At 56.9% G+C, this 18306-nt stretch overlaps 1 protein-coding gene across 1 annotated transcript; it reads left to right on the top strand.

The window, feature by feature from the left end:
• Nucleotides 1–2522: 2522 nt before the first annotated feature.
• Nucleotides 2523–17593, top strand: TRMU (tRNA mitochondrial 2-thiouridylase). The gene is made up of 11 exons (XM_040234534.1): nt 2523–2671; nt 5683–5848; nt 6556–6662; nt 9546–9668; nt 12701–12873; nt 13397–13450; nt 13535–13601; nt 14816–14916; nt 16080–16224; nt 16729–16811; nt 17237–17593. The coding sequence occupies exons 1-11, from the start codon at nt 2590–2592 to the stop codon at nt 17387–17389; spliced, it is 1254 nt and encodes a 417-aa protein (XP_040090468.1). The 5' UTR covers nt 2523–2589; the 3' UTR covers nt 17390–17593.
• The last annotated feature ends 713 nt before the right edge of the window (nt 17594–18306 follow it).

Genomic DNA, 18306 nt, shown 5'->3' with positions numbered 1-18306 from the left:
TGGACTCTGCCTCAGGCGGGCGGGGTCCCCCAGACAGCCCAAAGTCCAGTGACATCAGCTGGGCCGCCCCACAGCCTCAGCTAAATGAATGCTCACCCTGAAGTCCTCTGAAGGCCGGGTGTCATCTCTCCCGGGAAATGCGAGACGCCATTGCCCCCTTGTCGGGGGTTTCCTGGGGCCTTACTCTGAAATGTAGTCCTTCTTCTGTTTCCCTGCAGGGCCCCGCTCACGCCTCCTGCTCTTGGCACTCTCAGTTGGCCTTTCCTGCTTGTCTCAGAAACGGGGACATGGGGCCTCCCTCATTTCACTCTAGACTCTTTTTTTTTCTTCCTTATGCAGGATCCTAGTTCCCCAATCAGGGATCAAACCTGAGTTCCCTGCAGTGGAAGCGTGGAGACTTACCCACGGTGCTTCCAGGGAATTCCTTCACTCTGAACTCAAAACTACTCCTGTTCTCAAGAAAATGACTTGTGTTAAGAATTATCCACATTTAGACATTAATGTCCACTGTTAACCTAATGTGATTTTAATGCCAAGCTTTGGTGTGTATATTATTTGCCTGATTTAAAAAACCATCGGGAGGATTTCCCTGGTGGCCCAGTGGTTAAGACTCCGAGCTTCCATCACAGGCTGCGTGGGTTCCATCCCTGGTTGGGGAACTAAGATCCCACATGCCATGTGGCCAAAAGTAAATAAACAAAAATAAAACCATCTGCATCTCTGGTGCATTTCCTCCCCAGCTTTTTTCAAACCATGGTTCAAGTCCTACCTGAAACAATTTTGTGAACTGCCCCAGCAGTTATCTGAACGTGAAAGTTGCTCAGTCATATCCAACTCTTTTCAACCCCATGGACTTTACAGTCTATGGAATTCTCCAGGCTGGGATACTGGAGTGGGTAGCCTTTCCCTTCTCCAGGGGATCTTCCCAATCCAGGGATTGCACCCAGGTCTCCCACATTGCAGGTGGATTCTTTACCAGCTGAGCTACAAGGGAAACCCTAACTTTTTCAGCAGTTTTAAACAGGAAAAATAAGATTTCCCTGGTGGTCCAGTGGTTGAGAATTCACCTGCTAGTCAGTGTAAGGGACACGAGTTTAATCCCTTTTCTGGGAGGATGCCACATGCAACTAAGCCCTGGTGCCCTAGAGGCTGTTCTGTACTCTAGGGAAAGCCACTGCAGTGGCAAGCCTGGCACCACAACTAGAGAAGGCCAGTGCGCAACAGTGAACCCAGCGCAGCCGTAAGTAAGTAAATAAAAAATTTGGGAAAAAACTACTGGTGACTGACCCCCTATCTCAACGACTGAGACTACTTCTCTGTTCCCCTTCAAAAACTCAACCGAGCAGAATCTCCGGAGGTGGTCGTTGGGGGACAGAGAGCCCGCCACTTCCCCCAGACTGCTGGCATTGGACTAAAGGCAGTTTGCCTTTCTGCCATTCGTGAGCGCTGATTTTGGAAGCAGAGAGCAGCAGGACCAGCGCTGATGACGACGCTTGACCTAGCAGCCCCGACCGGGCTCGCAGCGCCTGTCCGCAGTGCGGCCATGAGCAGCTCCCCTGGAACTGAACTGGGGTCGGCAGGCACCCTGCCCCTGCTGGGTCTGGCCTCACACTGTCCCCAGGCCCAGGGCCCTTCACTCAGGGCTGGGCCCTCCGCCTGCTCACCCTCCCCTCCTGGTCAGCTAAGGGAAGGCCCGCGCCCACTTCCAGAAGCACCCAGCTCGACACCACACCCCCGGGGTGACATCACGCCCTTCAGTCGTTTAGCAGCCTGTTCACTGGGTGCCCGCCTAAGTCACTGTTGACTAAAAAAAGATGTTTTATCTGGGGCAAAAAGAGGACTGCAGCCCAGGAGGCAGCATCTCAGACAGCTCTGAGAGACTGCTCCAAAGCGGCAGTGGGGGAAAGTCAATATATAAGGTTTTGGTGAAGAGGGAGTTCAATCCCAAGAAACACTCAATTTACACAAGGTTTTTTGTTAGTCCTGAGGATCTGGTGTCACCTTGAAGGGATTTAGTGCTTCTCTAGATAGGAGGAGATGCAAGGATGGAGATCATAAAATCTGTTCCTAAAAACATCCAACTATCCAAAGACCTGTCCCTCCAGATTCCCTGGAGCACAGAGCACCTCACTCCACGCTGAACTCCCTCAGGGGTTGTGGAAGGTCAAGAGCTATTTTAGCAGCATGGGGTTCAGTCTCCGTGGAGGCAGATGGCAAATGCCTTTGTTGTTCAGACCTTGGCAATGCTCTTGGTAAGTGCCAATTTGTAGTTGACATCACACACACACACCTGTGTGTGCTGGGAACACACACTCGCACACGCACACACACAGCACAGACGCGCGCGCGCGCGCGTGCGTAGGAAGCGCTTAGTGTGTCCGGCCGCTGCGGGCAGAGAGTTAAGCCAGAGCCAGGAGTTCAGGGGGCGTGGTCACAGGCCCGCCTGGGAGCAGCGGGCAGGGAGGAACGCAGGGCGCTGAGCACCTGCTTCTGCCCGGGCCTCTTCTGCGCTCTCGCCGCCAGGGAAGAGCGGGACTTCCGGCTAGGAGCGGAAGCGACGGCGGCAGTGAGGGGAATCGGTCGCTGTCAATGCAGGCGGCTCGGCACGTTGTGTGCGCCGTCTCCGGCGGCGTGGACAGCGCAGTGGCAGCGCTGCTGCTGAGGCGGAGAGGTGAGGAGGCCGAGCGGCCCCTTCTCGGAGAGCCCCGCCTGGTGGCGCGGCGCCCCGGCCCTCACTCTGCGCCTGGGGGTCGGAGAGCGCGCGGCCGCCGCTCCGCCTGTCGGGGAGCGGTCAGGCCCCCAGTTGCCGCCGGGGCCGAGCAGGGGAGAGCGGGTCTCCGACTCCGGGCGGCCGCGTCTCTCCCCGGCCCCGAGGCCTTGCCCCCGCGGCGCTGGCGGCGGCGTCCGCACTCAGCCCAGGCCCGAGGAGCGCCGCAGCCTCCGTGGAGGCCCTTACCCCCACGACACACGGCGTGGCCGTCTGGCTACGTGTGCGACCAGCCCCGACGGGCCTATCAGGGCACGGCTGTGCTTCCGGTCGGTGGGTGACAGACTGCGCCGGGGCGCTTCCGTTTCCTCAGGCGCCTGTCGGGCGGCCCGGTCGGGAGCCGAGGTTCACTGCCCATCTGACTCTCCGTCCGTGTGGCCCTCTCCCGTTGGGAGCCCTCCAGTACCTAGCGGCACTTGCGGATCCTCTGTTGCTGAGGCGTCTTTCGTTCTTAGGCTCTTGGAATGCAGAGGGAACCCAAGGTTCCTGACCTGGGACAAGTGATTCGAGCTCTTCCTGTTTGTAAAATGGAGGCACCGCCTACCTCCCAGGGTTACTGGAGGTGAAAGTGAAAGAAAGGGAAGTCGCTCAGTCGTGTCCGACTCTTTGTGACCCCATGAACTGCAGCCCACCAGGCTCCTCCGTTCATGGGATTTTCCAGGCAAGAGTACTGGAGTGGGTTGCCATTTCCTTCTCCAGGGGATCTTCCCGACCCAGGGATCGAACCCAGGTCTCCCGCATTGTAGGCAGACGCTTTTACCGTCTGAGCCACCAGGGAAGTTACTGGAGGTAGTATTAATAAATAACAGGACACAAAGCCTTTACCCCAGTGCCCAGCACACGTTAGGCACTCAGCAGTAGACGTTATTAGTTCGTATATAATAACCAAACTGTCACAAAAGGTGTAATAAAAAGTGTCAAATACAAGTAGAGACAGACTGTGAGCATATATAATGGTGATGGGGAAGGGAATCAAAGCATCACAGAGATGGTGGTGTTTGCGCCGAAACTACTGTCAAAGCCAAGCTCATATGTTCAGTGGCACAGTGAGGCCAGACAAACTGAAGGTTTGAGTTTGGAGCAGAGAAAGGATCCTCTCATACGTAGTATCACGACTTGGAGGAGTTCCCTAAGCAAAGGCTGGGGCTCAGGAGGTAAGGAGGAAGCGTTTCTGGCGGAGTCGGCAGCAGGTGCAAAGCTCAGGCACAGAAGTGCTGGCTGGGTCTGGGAGGGAGAGTGAGGCGGAGAGGCAGGGTGAGCGCTGCTTGTGGATGTGTTCTGTTCGGGGCTTCAGAGTGTGTTGTGGGAGACAGTGCAGAGCCCTCGAAGGGTTCTGACTAGGCGACGACACGTCTGGGGCGATGGTGGCAGACATCCCCGGGGAGACTAGTTAGGTTATCTTACTCCTTCAGGAAGGCTCCTTCCCAGAAGCCGGGCTGAGCAGCTTCACAGACCAGCTTCCTTGGGTTTTGCTCCTCCGGGCGGGAAGCTGAGGGGCAGAGCGGAGAAGCAGCACGGTCCTCCCCTCGACGTGGAGGTCTCTTCCAGTCTCGTCAGAGGGGCATATTCTGCCACATGCCTCCGACGCGCTGTGGTCTCCTTCTGGAGCGCCAGGGCCTCCGCCACGTGAGCGGTCACGTCTCCAGGAGAAGGATGATCAGGCACATGAGGCCATGGAAGAGGGGGGGTTTTTAAGCTCTGGGAGTGGAGTTGTGTATTTGTTCTGCAGAAGCCCTTGTTCTGTGCTGGGCACTGCTGGGCTCTGGGGACACATGGGTGTGTGAGACGGCGCTGGCAGGGGGCACAGTGCCTCACTTTAGTAGCTGCAGTGGCGCACACAGGAACAGCGGGGGCTCAGTGTAGGGTGCACTGTCGGGAAGCAGGGGCCGGGGATGTGGGAAGCAGAGAAGGGAGGACCTGCTGGGCTGGCCTTTTAGTGTTTGGCAGAGCTTTGTCACCGAGTCTCTGCTCTTTGGAATACCGCGTTAAAGCTTTTACAGTCCGGTGCCCTGTCTTTCATTATTCAGCCGGCCCAAAAGAAACGTTTCTCATACGTGGTAGACACCTGTGTACTTACAAAGTTGGTCTCCCCCACGTTTGGTTTGGTACTTTGTCTGCAACAGAAAAGGGGAAAAACAGGTCTCAAAGTATATAGATGTGTGTGCCTGTGTGTGTGTGTTAGTCGCTCAGTCACGTCCAACTTTTTGCGACCCCAAGGACTGTAGCCTGCCAGGCTCCTCTGTCCATGGGATTCTCCAGGCAAGAATACTGGAGCGGGTTGCCATTCTCTTCTCCAGGGGATCTTCCTGGCCCAGAGGTTGAACCTGGGTCTCTTGCATTACAGGCAGATTCTTTACCGTCTGAGCCACCAGGGAAGCCCTGTGATAAAGCAACCAAAATGTTCAGTGTCTTTATGTCTGATGACTTAGAAGCTAATTCTTAGTGGGTAATTGGAAACAACTTTTGAATTGAGTTTACTTTTCTGATAACTGAATGGCGGTTTTTATTTGTTTTGAAAAATTGTGTAGAATTTCTGGTTTTCTTTCATCCAGTCACATTGCTAAGTCTCTCTACATGCTGACACAGCATGGGGATGTGAAGATGGAAAGATGCCATCTCGTCCACACCTCCGGGATGCTCACACCTCCGGATGCTCGCTGTCACTTCAGCCCCACAGGGTGTTGTGATGATGGAGGCCTTTACCAAGGGCAGCAGAGGGTCAGGGTGGGAGCCCCTGCCAGAGTGTCAGGGGCGGTTTGTATTAAGATGTGGTCAGAGCGCTGCAGGCCACGTGGCGGCGGGAGGGCCCGCCAGCCCCAGTGCCCAGAGGCGCAGGAGAGCTCAGGAGGCACTGCCTTTTCCACCAGGCCGATGCTACGTCCCCTCTTGACTTGGCCCTCCACTCCTCCCCCCAGGTTACCAGGTGACAGGGGTGTTTATGAAGAACTGGGACTCCCTGGACGAGCGCGGCGTTTGCACGGCCGACAGAGACTGCGAGGATGCCTACAGAGTGTGCCAGATCCTGGACATCCCCTTCCGCCAGGTGTCCTACGTGAAGGAGTACTGGAACGACGTGTTCAGGTGGGGGGCTCCCGATGTGGCGTGGGCCCTCTCCACGGCAGGCCTGCCAGGGTCAGCCAGGCCAATGCCAGCCAGTGCTTTCTCTTTTGAGGCCACGGTGCTGGAGGCCACATGTGGGAGGCCTCGGCTGCCCCTGGGAAGTCTGGGTTGGAAGCCAGGCCTGCATCCTGAGCACCCCAGCCCTTGTTCCTGTTACTGTGCCATATGCCAGAAGTCTCTTTAACATCTCTTGAACCTTGAGATGTTTCTGCTGCTAAATTAGCATGAGAGAACGAGGGCTTAGGTCTGCTCTGGAAGGCCGGCTATTGCTGGTCCCTGAGGATGGAACCCCTGGGCTGTCAGTGTCGGGCTGAGGAACCAGCTAGGGTGCTGGTTGAACAGACACCCGAGCCTGGGGGTGGCCCTGCAACCTGCACCTCAGCAGGCGCCCCGGTTGGTTCTCAGATGGGTTCCCTGGCCCTTACTTTGGGAAATGGCACAATGGGCCTCGGTGCCTGGTGAGTGCAGATTCAGATGGAAAGCGCAGCTGGCTTTGAACAGACGTTTGATGAAAATACTGAAAATGTTTCTGTACTGAAGCTCCTATCTTGCAGAAAACTACAGTTTTAGTAAAACAGGGAGAAACTCTAAGCAAGTCATGTACCTGATTTATTTTTCTGTAGGATGTTTGACATTTAGAAATAAAAAGGCTTTTCTTTTCATTCCAGTGATTTTTTAAATGAATATGAAAAAGGAAGAACTCCTAATCCTGACATAGTCTGCAACAAGCATATCAAATTCCGTTGTTTTTTTAATTATGCTGTGGATAACCTTGGTAAGTGATTTGAATTATCTTCATTTATCTTTTTAAAAATCATGAGATATCCAGGAGCTGAGGTTGGTTTCAGCATGTATCTGCTGGATCTGAGGATGTAAAGCTTAAATTTGAAGAGCTTACCCAGCATTGGACAAGTATTTTTCCTCCAACTCCAGAGTGAGAATCACAGCCGAGCCCGGCAGAATTGATGCTTTTGAACTGTGGTGCTAGAGAAGACTCTTGAGAGTCCCTTGGACTGCAAGGAGATCAAACCAGTCAATCCTAAAGGAAATAAGTCCTGAATATTCATTGGAAGTACTGATGCTGAAGCTGAAGTTCCAATCCTTTGGCCACCTGATGCGAAGAGCTGACTCATTGAAAAAGACCCTGATGCTGGGAAAGACCGAAGGTAGGAAGAGAAGGGGACGACAGAGGATGAGATGGATGGCATCACCGACGCAATGAACATGAGTTTGAGCAAGCTCTGGGAGATGGTAAAGGACAGGGAGGCCTGGCGTGCTGCAGTCCAGGGGGGCCACAAAGAGTCGGACATGACTGAGCAACTGAACAGCAACAACTGATTAACTGGGCTTCCCTGTTGGCTCAGTGGTGAAGAATTTGCCTGCCAAGAAAGGAGATGTGGGTTTGATCCCTGGGTCAGGAAGATCCCTGGAGAAGGAAATGGCAACCTACTCCAGTATTCTTGCCTGGAGAATCCCGTGGACAGAGGAGCCTGGCAGGCTGCAGTCTGTGGGGTCACAAAGAGCTGGACACAACTTAGCAACTAAACAGTTCTTTGGTTAAGTACTGGGTCAGTTTTGCTGCAGCTTCCAGGAAACAGTCTCACAATCCTGAATGTCTGTGAAGTTTTCACACAATGCAAGGCCTCTGGATTAGTATATGCCTTGGTAGGTTCTTTCACTTTTTTCATAGTGTGGAAAGAAGAAATTGATTTTACTGGATGGTCCTTCACTGTGATAAAAGTAATATGCATTTATTCAGTTCAGTTCAGTCGCTCAGTTGTGTCCGACTCTTTAAGACCCCATGAATTACAGCACGCCAGGCCTCCCTGTCGATGACCAACTCCCAGAGTTCACTCAGACTTGGGTCCATCGAGTCAGTGATGCCATCCAGCCATCTCATCCTCTGTCGTCCCCTTCTCCTGCCCCCAATCCCTCCCAGTATCAGTCTTTTCCAATGAGTCAACTCTTCTCATGAGGTGGCCAAAGTACTGGAGTTTCAGCTTTAGTATCATTCCTTCCAAAGAAATCCCAGGGTTGATCTCCTTTAGAATGGACTGGTTGGATCTCCTTGCAGTCCAAGGGACTCTCAAGAGTCTTCTCCAACACCATAGTTCAAAAGCATCAATTCTTCGGCGCTCAGCCTTCTTCACAGTCCAACTCTCACATCCATACATGACCACAGGAAAAGCCATAGCCTTGACTAGATGGCCTTAGTTGGCAAAGTAATGTCTCTGCTTTTGAATATGCTATCTAGGTTGGTCATAACTTTTCTTCCAAGGAGTAAGCGTCTTTTAATTTCATGGCTGCAGTCACCATCTGCAGTGATTTTGGAGCCTCCAAAAATAAAGTCTGACACTGTTTCCACTGTTTCCCCATCTATTTCCCATGAAGTGATGGGACCGGATGCCATGATCTTTGTTTTCTGAATGTTGAGCTTTAAGCCAACTTTTTCACTCTCCTCTTTCACTTTCATCAAGAGACTTTTGAGTTCCTCTTCACTTTCTGCCATAAGAGTGGTGTCATCTGCATATCTGAGGTTATTGATATTTCTCCCGGCAATCTTGATTCCAGCTTGTGTTTCTTCCAGCCCAGGGTTTCTCATGATGTACTCTGCACAGAAGTTAAATAAGCAGGGTGACAATATACAGCCTTGACGTACTCCTTTTCCTATTTGGAACCAGTCTGTTGTTCCATGTCCAGTTCTAACTGTTGCTTCCTGACCTGCATACAGATTTCTCAAGAGGCAGGTCAGGTGGTCTGGTATTCCCATCTGTCTCAGAATTTTCCACAGTTTATTGTGATCCACACAGTCAAAGGCTTTGGCATAGTCAATAAAGCAGAAATAGATGTTTTTCTGGAACTCTCTTGCTTTTTCCATGGTCCATGCAATTATTAAAGAAAGTTTGAAAGTTACAAGCAAAAGAAGAGGAGGGAAAGTGTCGTCTGTAATTTCCTCCCAGAATCAGAAAGAAAGGCTTTCTGTTGCTTGTCTTCCGGTTTTCCTGTACACTGAGGAGAGTGGGATCCTGCACTTTCTCTCTCTGCTGGACGATGTCACAGGTGTCTCCCCAGCGCCGTTGAAGACTCCGTGCGTGTGGCGCTGTTACTGTGCAGTGGTGCTCTATGCAGTCTCCTGGTGTTAGACATTTTGGTTGCTTTCAGGTTTTCCTTAGTATAGAAAGCACTGAAATGAGCTTTTGTACTTAAAGCTTTGTGTACATGTTTGACGTTTTCCTTTCTATTAAGCTAGATTGAATAAATAGATGTTAACTTTTTTTTGGATATGTGGCTTGTGGGTTCTTAGGTCCCTGATCAGACATTGAGCCTGGGCACTGGGAGTGAAAGCACTGGGTCCTAAGCACTGAACTCCCAGGGAATTCCCAACACTAACTTTTGAAAGGCTCTTAGAGATGCAGCAAAAGCTTGTAGCTAAGATTTTATCAGTTTAGAGACTTCAAAGACTACCTGTTTAACAGAATCCCAGGAGTGTGTCTCTCCCCTGGGATCTGGGCATTTGGGGAGCGGGGCGGGTCCCCTGCAGAGACCGCCTGGTGTGAGACCTGGCACCTCTGCCCCATGGAGCACCCTGGGCTCGGACTGACCGAGGCCAGCAAGTGCACTCCTAAACTCTGACCCTCATGCTTTAAAAACCTCCCAGGCGCAGATGCGGTGGCGACAGGTCACTATGCAAGAACGTCCCTAGAGGATGAAGAGGTGTTCCAGCAGAAGCACATCAAGAGGCCGGAAGGGCTCTTCAGAAACCGGTTTGAAGTTAGGAACGGTGAGTACACGTGTCCAGGCCAGGGCTGAACCATTCGGGAACGAAGCAGTGACTGCAAGCTGTCAGCGTGCTCTGCCCGACTTCTCCCGTCTTTTCCAGGCGAGCTCGTTGGCTTTGGTTTCCTCTTCAAAAAAGGACGGTTGCCTCAAGGGTCGTTCCCCACGGGGCCTCCAGCTGGCTCAGGCGGGCGCCCGGGCAGGGCTGCTGAGAAGCTTAAGCCCGTTGTGGGGAGAGCAGGTGGCAGTGGCCCAGTTCTCAGCCTCGCGTTGTCACGACTGAGGGGTGACGCACTCCAGTGTGAGACGAGGCTGTCTCCTGACATTCGTGGCACAGGTCTGGCGGCTTGCTTCAGAAGATTACGTGTATAAATTATCAGTGTCAAAGGGCACGAGGCGTCTGTCGCCAGCCGAGAAAGTGCCAAGCAGTCGACGGAAGGCTGTTGTTCTGCAAACAGTTTCCTCGGCTGCAGGACCGTAGGGAACCTGTGCTTCTCCAGGTCTGGCCTGCCCTGGCCTGCCTCCTGTCCACCGCCTCCCTCTCTGACCCCAGAGGTGTCCCCTCTCTGCACCCATCTTAGCAGGGCCAGCAGGCGGGTCTCCGGGTCCTCTTCTCTGAGAAGAAGCTTGGCTGCATCGCTGGCAGGGGCCCTTGGGTCAGAGGCGGGACCCAGCCTGGTCCTCCCAGCTCCACGGTCGCTGCTCCTCCCTGGTCCTCCGTGTTGTCCAGCCCAGTTACAGGCTGCAGTTCAGCTGCCCTGTGATCTCTCCTCCCCTCCACCTCGTGGCAGCCGAGGCCACAGATCAATGAGCTGACCGGGCCCAGACCAGGCCGCCGCTTTCCCGGTGTTGAGAAGGCCTCCTGCTGCCGCCCGCACAGCTCTGTGTCCTCTGGGGGGCACGGGGGCGCAGGGAGACATGACCGCTTCCCTCCCCGGCGCTGTCTGTACACTCCCAGGCACCCCTCACCAGGAAAGCAGCCCCCCGCCCCGCACACTGGGAGGGCCTGGCCGTGGCCGCCCAGCCCTGCTGCCCAGGTGCTCCACAGCAGAATCAGGCCCCAGGACCCAGGGGTCGTGGCTCTCGCGGCATTAGTAGATGAAGGATTCGTGTCTGTGTCGTGTAGCGTGCCTGCTTACCTTCTGGAAAAGGTGCCGCCGCGCAGAGCTGGCGGGGCCTTTCTGACCAGACCTGATCGCGCAGTGCCTGCTGTGGTCTGTGTTGCTGTTGTAACAGTGCCGCAGTGTCTTTGTTCTCTGCGTGTTTTCAAGACACTACAGACTTTATTTTGTCTGACTCAATTGCCCTGGGGGCTGGATGAAGCCTCCTGGCCTTAGTCCTTGGGGAAAGGGCAGCGCGCCCAGCCTGAGCTCCTGTGCCCTACCTGTCCCAGGGGCAGCCTGTGTCCTCACCTGTCTCGGGGCAGGTGGCACGCTGGCCAACCCGGAGCAGGGAAGGTGCTGAAGGGAGCTCTGGGTGCCGGCAAACCCTCCCTTAGTGGGGGTCCCTCTTCCTGGTCGAGGGTTACTTGTTTTCTTTTTTAAAAATCATAGCTTTTTTGTTTGTTTAAATTTAGTTTTGAAACAAAAATAGCATTTGGCAAATGAGTCTGCCTACCTGATGACTGGTTGGTTGACTGGACTCTCTTTTTCACTTTTCACTTGATTTTGTTGTTTTATACGTAAAACCTGATGGAATGGAACCCATGTGATTGGGCTCAGTTTCCAGCTCTGCCCTCATCTCCCTGCACCCCTGTGGGCGGTCACTTTAACTATCTAAGCCTCGGTTTCCTCACCTGAAGATGGGGATAAACCTGTCATAGGGCTAACGTGAGGGTCAAATTTGAGGTCACGGAAGGAAAACATAAGCAACCACACAGAGAGCACGTTACACGTGACGGGCCGGGCCACACGCTGCACCTGGGCTCTTTGTGCCTTTTGCACGGATGTGAGCTCGGCGTGTGCCTTGCTGCGGCTTCGCCCAGCCCTGCTCGTGACACATGGAGAGTGGCCGTGATGCTGGCGTCACGCTCCGTTTCCTCCACTGGCCACTGAGCTGCAGGGCGGAGGACCCAGTGTTCGTGGTTGTAGAAGGTCTGTAACACGCCAGGCAGGACCCAGCAGCCCAGAGGCAGAGCTGGACCTTGTTTTCTGAACCCCGTCCCAAGGCCAGGGTCAGGCAGAGGTCTGCACCATTGCCGTCAAGCTGGGAACAGTCTTTACAGTGAAACAGACCTTTGGAGGGGCTTCCCAGGTGGTAGGGGACCCATCTGCCGATGCAGGAGATATAAGAGACGCGGGTTTCCTGTAAGAGGTCCCTGGGCTGGGAGATCCCATGGAGGACGGCACGGCACCCCACTCCAGTACTCTTGCCTGGAGAATCCCATGGACAGAGGAGCCTGGCGGGCTGCAGTCCGTGAGCTCGCAGAGTCAGACACGACTGAAGCAACTTAGCGCACATGCAGACCTTTAGAGAAACCGCAGAGGAGCGGCTGACAGGCGTCAGCTTGCACTCCAAACAGTCCAGTGTCTCCAAGCAGGGAAGCGGGTTGAGAAGCGGGCGCTGCTAGGGAGTGTCTTCGGCATCCACTGGGGGCGGAAGGTGAGGAACAGCCAGGGCGTGAACTCCTGTGGTCAGTGGAAACAGCGCAGCCCACACTCTCTCAGTAGGGTTTGCTGGGAGGCTTCTCATCTGATTTTCCCAAATGTGGCTCGTTTCGTTTTCTTCTTAATACTTAATGATGTTTTTGTCATGTGATGTTTAATCTTTGAAAACATAGCCTAACACATGAGCTGGAATAAATTCCCTTATCACATAAAATCTCCCTTCCGTGTATTTTTTCAACAGTAGATGAATTAGGGATGGGAATTTTTCTTAACCATGGCAGCTGTTTTTTCTGGAAGTGTGCTGTTGAGTATTGATCTTTGTTTCTGCCAGACCAGGGCTCATCTGTCAAAGTGAACAGAAGGACACTGTTAAAAGCAGAGCGTGGTTGTTTTTGTTCCTGCAACATCTTTTGTTCTTTACTCTTGGCAGCGGTAAAACTCCTCCAGGCAGCTGACAGCTTTAAAGACCAGACCTTCTTTCTCAGCCAGGTTCCCCAGGAGGCGCTCAGGAGAACCCTCTTTCCCCTGGGGGAGCTAACGAAAGATTTTGTAAAGAAAATAGCTGCTGAGAACAGACTTCATCACGTGCTTCAGAAGAAGGAGGTAGGGCTGAGGGGCGTCGCCGCTGGCAGGGGCCCCGTTCTAGGGAGACCCAGGCAGGGTGTAGGCGAGGACGCCGGGCGACGGCTGTTCCCACTTGCTCGTCTCACACTAGATGTGTCAGCTTGGGAAGGGACCCTGACCCTGACCTCTGACCCTCCTGCGACCTCGCCCTGTGGCCTGGCTTGTGCTTCCTGCTCCCGCTCTGGCCTGAGGGTCTGCAGCGAGCGCAGGCTGGGCCAGTCCTGGCGGTGGCGCTGCTTACGGTGGTGCTGCTTATAAGCGTAGCCGCCAGGTCCCTGTCTGGGACCTGAAAGAAGCCCCTCAAGGTCTGTGCATGGCTCTGACTGGTGTCTGTGGCCCTGGAGGAGCGGAGCCGGGCCCTGGCCCAGAGGGTGGGGTGGCTCGGGGCGGGTGAGCCCTGGGAGGCCCTGTGTTGTACCCAGTCCTTGCCTGGGGTCTCCGAGTGGAGCGCGGGACCCCTGCCTGGCTGCTCATCTCACACCTGGCCTTCCGTTCATTTCAGAGCATGGGCATCTGTTTTATTGGTAAAAGGAACTTTGAAAATTTCATCCTTGAGGTGAGTGTTCTTTGATGCGAAAGAATGGGGCCCTGTTTCTGCTCTGAACCTGGAGCTGTTGGTGATGGAGCACTTGTTTTCCAGTATTTACAGCCTCGACCTGGTCGGTTTATTTCTATAGAAGACAACAAGGTTCTGGGGACACATAAAGGTGAGACGCAATCTGGGGCTGCTTTTCATGCTGAGTGCCTTGAGGCTTGGGGCGCGCCTGTGCACTGGGGGTTCAGGTGGGGTGCCCCAGGCCCTGCTGAGCAGCAGGGGTGTTGGAGGGCCACAGGGAGGGGCCTGCATCTCTTGTGGCTCCTCAGGCGCTGCAGCCAATAATAGAGGGTACGCCTGGCTCAGAAAGCCTCACGCCGAGTCAGGTGTTCATCCACGCGAGAGAGAATAGAAGGCTACAGGAAAGTTCCTGGGGGAAGGAGTCAGGTTGACTGCAAAGTGCGAGTTCCATGACAGGACCGTGTGAAGAGCCGGGACCACCCCACTTCCTGGTGGGCTGCTGCTCCTCATTCGCAGATTCTGCTGGGTTGGGCACCCACAGTCTGTGCTGGGCTGGCGTGGGAGGACAGGTCAGGTGCCCAGGTGGGAGGGCAGAGGTGGGGCTGCACCCTGGGGGCCTGATGACAGGCCCCTTCCTGGTGCCGGTGTGGGGGTGGGGCTTAGATGTCACGGGCTCCCCGAGAACCGCGTGTTCCTGAGGCAGGAGGAGGAGCCGGCCCTGCTGGGGACAGCGGCAGGGTGCTCCCAGTCCGTCCCAGCAGGAGACAGCCGGAGCCTCGGGGAGCCTGGTCCCGGAGGGGAGCGCTGAGCCTGGGCGCTGCGGGTCCCTTGGCCCCCACTGGGTCTTGCGCTGCTGGGGGTGAGGGTGGGGGTGCACAGAGGTGGTTGGAGAGCACTGGGCACGGAGGGAACGAGGCTGCGCTGGTGGCCCCGCCCCATGTGGTGAATACATGGGAGCGGGCGGGCCGGTGAGACCCACGCAGGCTCAGCAAGGGGCTCGTGGCTTCCGGCGGGGCACTTGGTCCACCTTCTGAAGGAGTGGGTCCTGCTCACTGCAGGCTGGGAGGCCCTGCCCCATGTGGTCGATACACAGGAGCGGGCACACCTGTGAGACCCACGGAGGCTCAGCAAGGGGCTTGCGGCTTCTGGCGGGGCACTTGGTCCACCTCCTAAAGGAGTGGGCCCTGCTCACTGCAGGCTGGGTGGCCCCGCGACTGGAACTGCTCCTTGCGGGGTGGGTGGTACAGCCTAACCCCAGCTGCCTCAAGCGGTCCACAGAGGGGCGCCTCCTGCCTGTCACCCCCTGTCCCACCAGGACGTCTGCGAGAGGACTCCTCTCACCTCACTGAGAAACTGTCTCCATAGGCTGGTTCCTGTATACTTTGGGCCAGAGAGCCAACATAGGAGGCTTACGGGAGCCGTGGTACGTGGTAGAGAAGGACGGTGCCAAGGGCGACGTGCTCGTGGTGAGTCGGCGGGGAGGTGACGGAGGCCGGGCCGGGCAGAGCCGATGAAGCTGAACAGGCAGGGTGGGGGCTCTGCAGGGCCTTTCCTCTGCACCCTCCAGGATTGGCGCCACTACCAAAGGTTTTGTGTAAGGTACTTGTTAGCTCTTCCTGTATGCCCATCACGCTGGTCATCATCACGTCAGTCCCTGTAAGTAGATGTCACTTCTCTGATTGTACACAGCGGACAGACCCAAAGCTGAAGTAGTGTGCAGAAGGCTGTATGGACATGGGGTGGTCAGTGCCCGGGACGGGCCTGCTCACGAGGGCCCCCAGCGCATCGCTGTTGAAAGCCAAGGACGGAGCTGGGGCCAGCCCAGCCCCCTGCTGTAGCTCTGGGACCTGGTTCCTAAGCCAAGCCTGTGGACATTTTCAGTGTCACAGCGTTGGGGCGGGCAGCAGGTCCTGCTGGTGTGTAGTAGGTGAAGCCCAGGGCCCTGTCCCCTGCAGAATGATCCAGTCCCAGTCTCGGCAGGGCTGGAGGTGAGCAGCCTGGCTGAGCGCATGCTCTGTTCTTAGACTGGGTGGAGGGCCAGCGACCCCACCCACCGTGGCCGGGACATCTTCTCTTGGGAGAGCCCTGGTGCAGAAGTCTGAACAGCGATTCTGATTGGGTTGAATTAAAGTGACTTTGTGTGATGTTCAGCAGTGTCTTTTGCTTTGGGAAAGGCTGGTCCCTGAGTGGGTCTCCTTGTCTACTTAGGGCCCGAGAGTCCTGGACTCGATGTTCTCCGTCCTGCCTCAGGGCCCCTGCTGGGTGCTAGGAGGCCAGGGTGTGTGGAGGCCCCAGGAGCCTGTTGCCAGCCACGAGGGGCTTGGTGGGATCCCTGTGGGAGTGTGGCTGGCCTGGGTGTCCGGGCGCTGGGCAGGCAGGGTGTGGCGGGGACGAGAGGAGTGAGGCCGTGGGTGGACCGCGTGCTCCTCTGCTGCTTGCCGAGGGTGCGTGCCGAGTGGCTTTCCCTCTGCGCTCATGTGCACAGGGTTAGGGAGGCTCCAGGGATGCGCGCACGAGTCTCCGCGGGTCAGTGTGGTTTTCAGTTGTGAATGCAGTGCAGCGAGGGGGCTTTGGGGCAGGGACCTCTACTGAGAGTGCAGGGCCCACAGCCTCACGTTCCGTCCCGCAGGCCCCCCGGACAGACCACCCGGCCCTGTACAGGGACCTGCTGCGGACGGGCCGTGTTCATTGGATCGCGGAGGAGCCGCCTGCTGCCCTGGTCCGCGACAAGATGATGGAGTGTCACTTCCGCTTCCGCCACCAGATGGCGCTAGGTGACTGCTCAGGGACCCATGGGCCAAGGCAGAGTTAGGACAGGGGGTGAAACCTGGGGCAGGGAGGGCCCCGTGGGCCAGGGCAGTTAGGACAGGTGGTCAGACCCAGGGCAGGGAGGGCCTGTGGGCCAGGGCAGTTAGGACAGGGGATCAGACCTGGGGCAGGGAGGGCCTCAGTGTCCAGATCACACAGCCCGTTCAGCTCTCCTCGCCCTCTGCCTACGCACAGACAGGCTGGGGGCACTGAGGCCAGCTGAGCCTCCTTTGTCGGGGATGCAGGGGGTCTTGGGAAGGGGGTGGGGGCCTCGGTCTAGCTGGCAAGTGGGTGGCAGGTAGTGTATGTGTCCACCAGGCCCCGGCTGGGTGGCGCTGCGCCCCTCTGGCTGCTGTTGCCCCGAGCTTCCTTTGTCCGCACTGCCTGTTCCTCCTCCCCGGGGCTAAGGCCTGAGGCTGTGCACTCAGCAAGGCTAGCGGCCCCTCCAAGGGTCCTTGTCTTCCACCCAGTGCCCTGCGTGCTGACCCTCAACCAGGACGGCACCGTGTGGGTGACAGCCGTGAAGGCTGTGCGCGCGCTTGCCCCAGGACAGGTGAGTTGGGACTCCGGCTGGCGGGTCAGATGGGGTTGTGGCCCCGCAGTTGTGTGTGGCCCTTCTTAGCACCAGCTCGGCCTGCAGAGACGCAGGCTTGTGGTAGAGCCTTCGTGCTCTGGAAGGACAGACAGCCTGCCCTTCTTCCAGACAGTGAGGGGCTGAGGGCAGAGGGGTGTGGGGGTGCTGGTCACACAGCCAGCCCTGCGCCTGGCGCTGCTCTCCCAATCGAGAGCACGCGGCCTGGCTGCTGTGCGGTCTTGCCCTGGCCCTCCTGTGGCCTGGGCCCTGGGGGGCGAGGACGGAAGCAGGGGAGGCGGTGCGGGGCCCGCCCTCCCCAGCGTTAGACCAGCCGCGCAGATCCAGGCCGCTCGGCACCCGGAGGCCAGGTCCCGTTGCAGGTGACGCGGTCTCTGTCCCCCCAGTTCGCCGTGTTCTACAAAGGGGACGAGTGCCTGGGCAGTGGGAAGATCCTACGTCTGGGGCCGTCCGCCTACACACTGCAAAAGGGCCAGAGGACGTCCAGCGTGGCCACGGAGGGCTCCAGTGATAGCCCGGGCCTGGAGCCTGCACCCTGACGGAGGTGGAGTGGCTGCTGCGGAGCTTGCGGGAGAAGGGGTGGGGGAGCGGAGCCAGGGGGCCGCCGGGGCTCAGCACTGCCAACCCCCCGGTGACCCGGCGGCCACTCCAGTGCTGGCTGGAGGGTCTGTTCCAGGTGCCCGTTTGTAGGGTTCCTTCCTCACACCCCAGAAGAGGCAGCATCCAATAAAAACTGTCCGGGACGTAGGTTCTGACGGTGCCTCTGGGGGGTGGGGCCCAGGGGACTGTCTTGAGGCTCCAGGGCACCAGGGGTGTGTGGCCAGGCAGGGGACAGCACGGAGGGAATGGGTCCTGCTTCTGTCTCTCCGTTGGTGCCTGTGCCCGCCCTCCCCTGTGGCAGGGCCGTGTAAGCAGCCTTGAGCCGAGTCCCAGCCTGCAGGGTGTCTGCTGGGGAGGGCTGCAGGCTTGAGGTGCCTCTGAGTGCGGCCCTGTCCCAAGTCCAGGCAGCTGCACAGAACCCCCCATCACCCCACCAGAGTGCCCCACACCCTGGCCAGTCACACCAGAAAACGGGCCTGGGTTCCTGGGCGGGTTCACCGTGAGGCGGTTGGCGGGTGCGCTCGCCTTGGTCTGTTCAGGCTGCTGTGACAGAACGCCCCAGAGCTGGAGGCTCACTGATGGGGCAGTCTTCTCTCTCAGCTGCCTGGGCCGCGTGTCAGACCAGGGTCTGGCCTCGGACGGGGCGGTGCGCTCACAGGCAGGGAGAAGACCACGGCTCTGTAGCCCCAGCCACCCCAGGGTCTTCTCTCTGTGCTGCTCCATCTGTACAGCTGCAGCTCCCCACGTCCTCCTCCCCCGGTTCCAGGCCCCCAGCAGGGCGCGTCCCCAGGGTGGGGCAGGGGACACGCCTGGCACCTCCCACTACGCTGCGTGGCTTCCAAGACCAGGGGCCCTC

Source organism: Oryx dammah, unplaced genomic scaffold, assembly GCF_014754425.2.
Source record: "Oryx dammah isolate SB20612 unplaced genomic scaffold, SCBI_Odam_1.1 HiC_scaffold_29, whole genome shotgun sequence".
NCBI lineage: Eukaryota > Metazoa > Chordata > Mammalia > Artiodactyla > Bovidae > Oryx > Oryx dammah.
Note: the sequence above shows the minus strand (reverse complement) of the source record. Positions and strands in the feature narration are given on the sequence as shown.

Bases quoted from the DNA above. Each gene is read 5' to 3' on its own strand.
- TRMU (XM_040234534.1), top strand. From the start codon at position 2,590: ATGCAGGCGGCTCGGCACGTTGTGTGCGCCGTCTCCGGCGGCGTGGAC. The intron at 5,849-6,555 runs GTGGGGGGCTCC...TTTTCATTCCAG, and splicing joins TACTGGAACGACGTGTTCAG to TGATTTTTTAAATGAATATG. The intron at 16,812-17,236 runs GTGAGTTGGGAC...CTGTCCCCCCAG, and splicing joins GCGCGCTTGCCCCAGGACAG to TTCGCCGTGTTCTACAAAGG.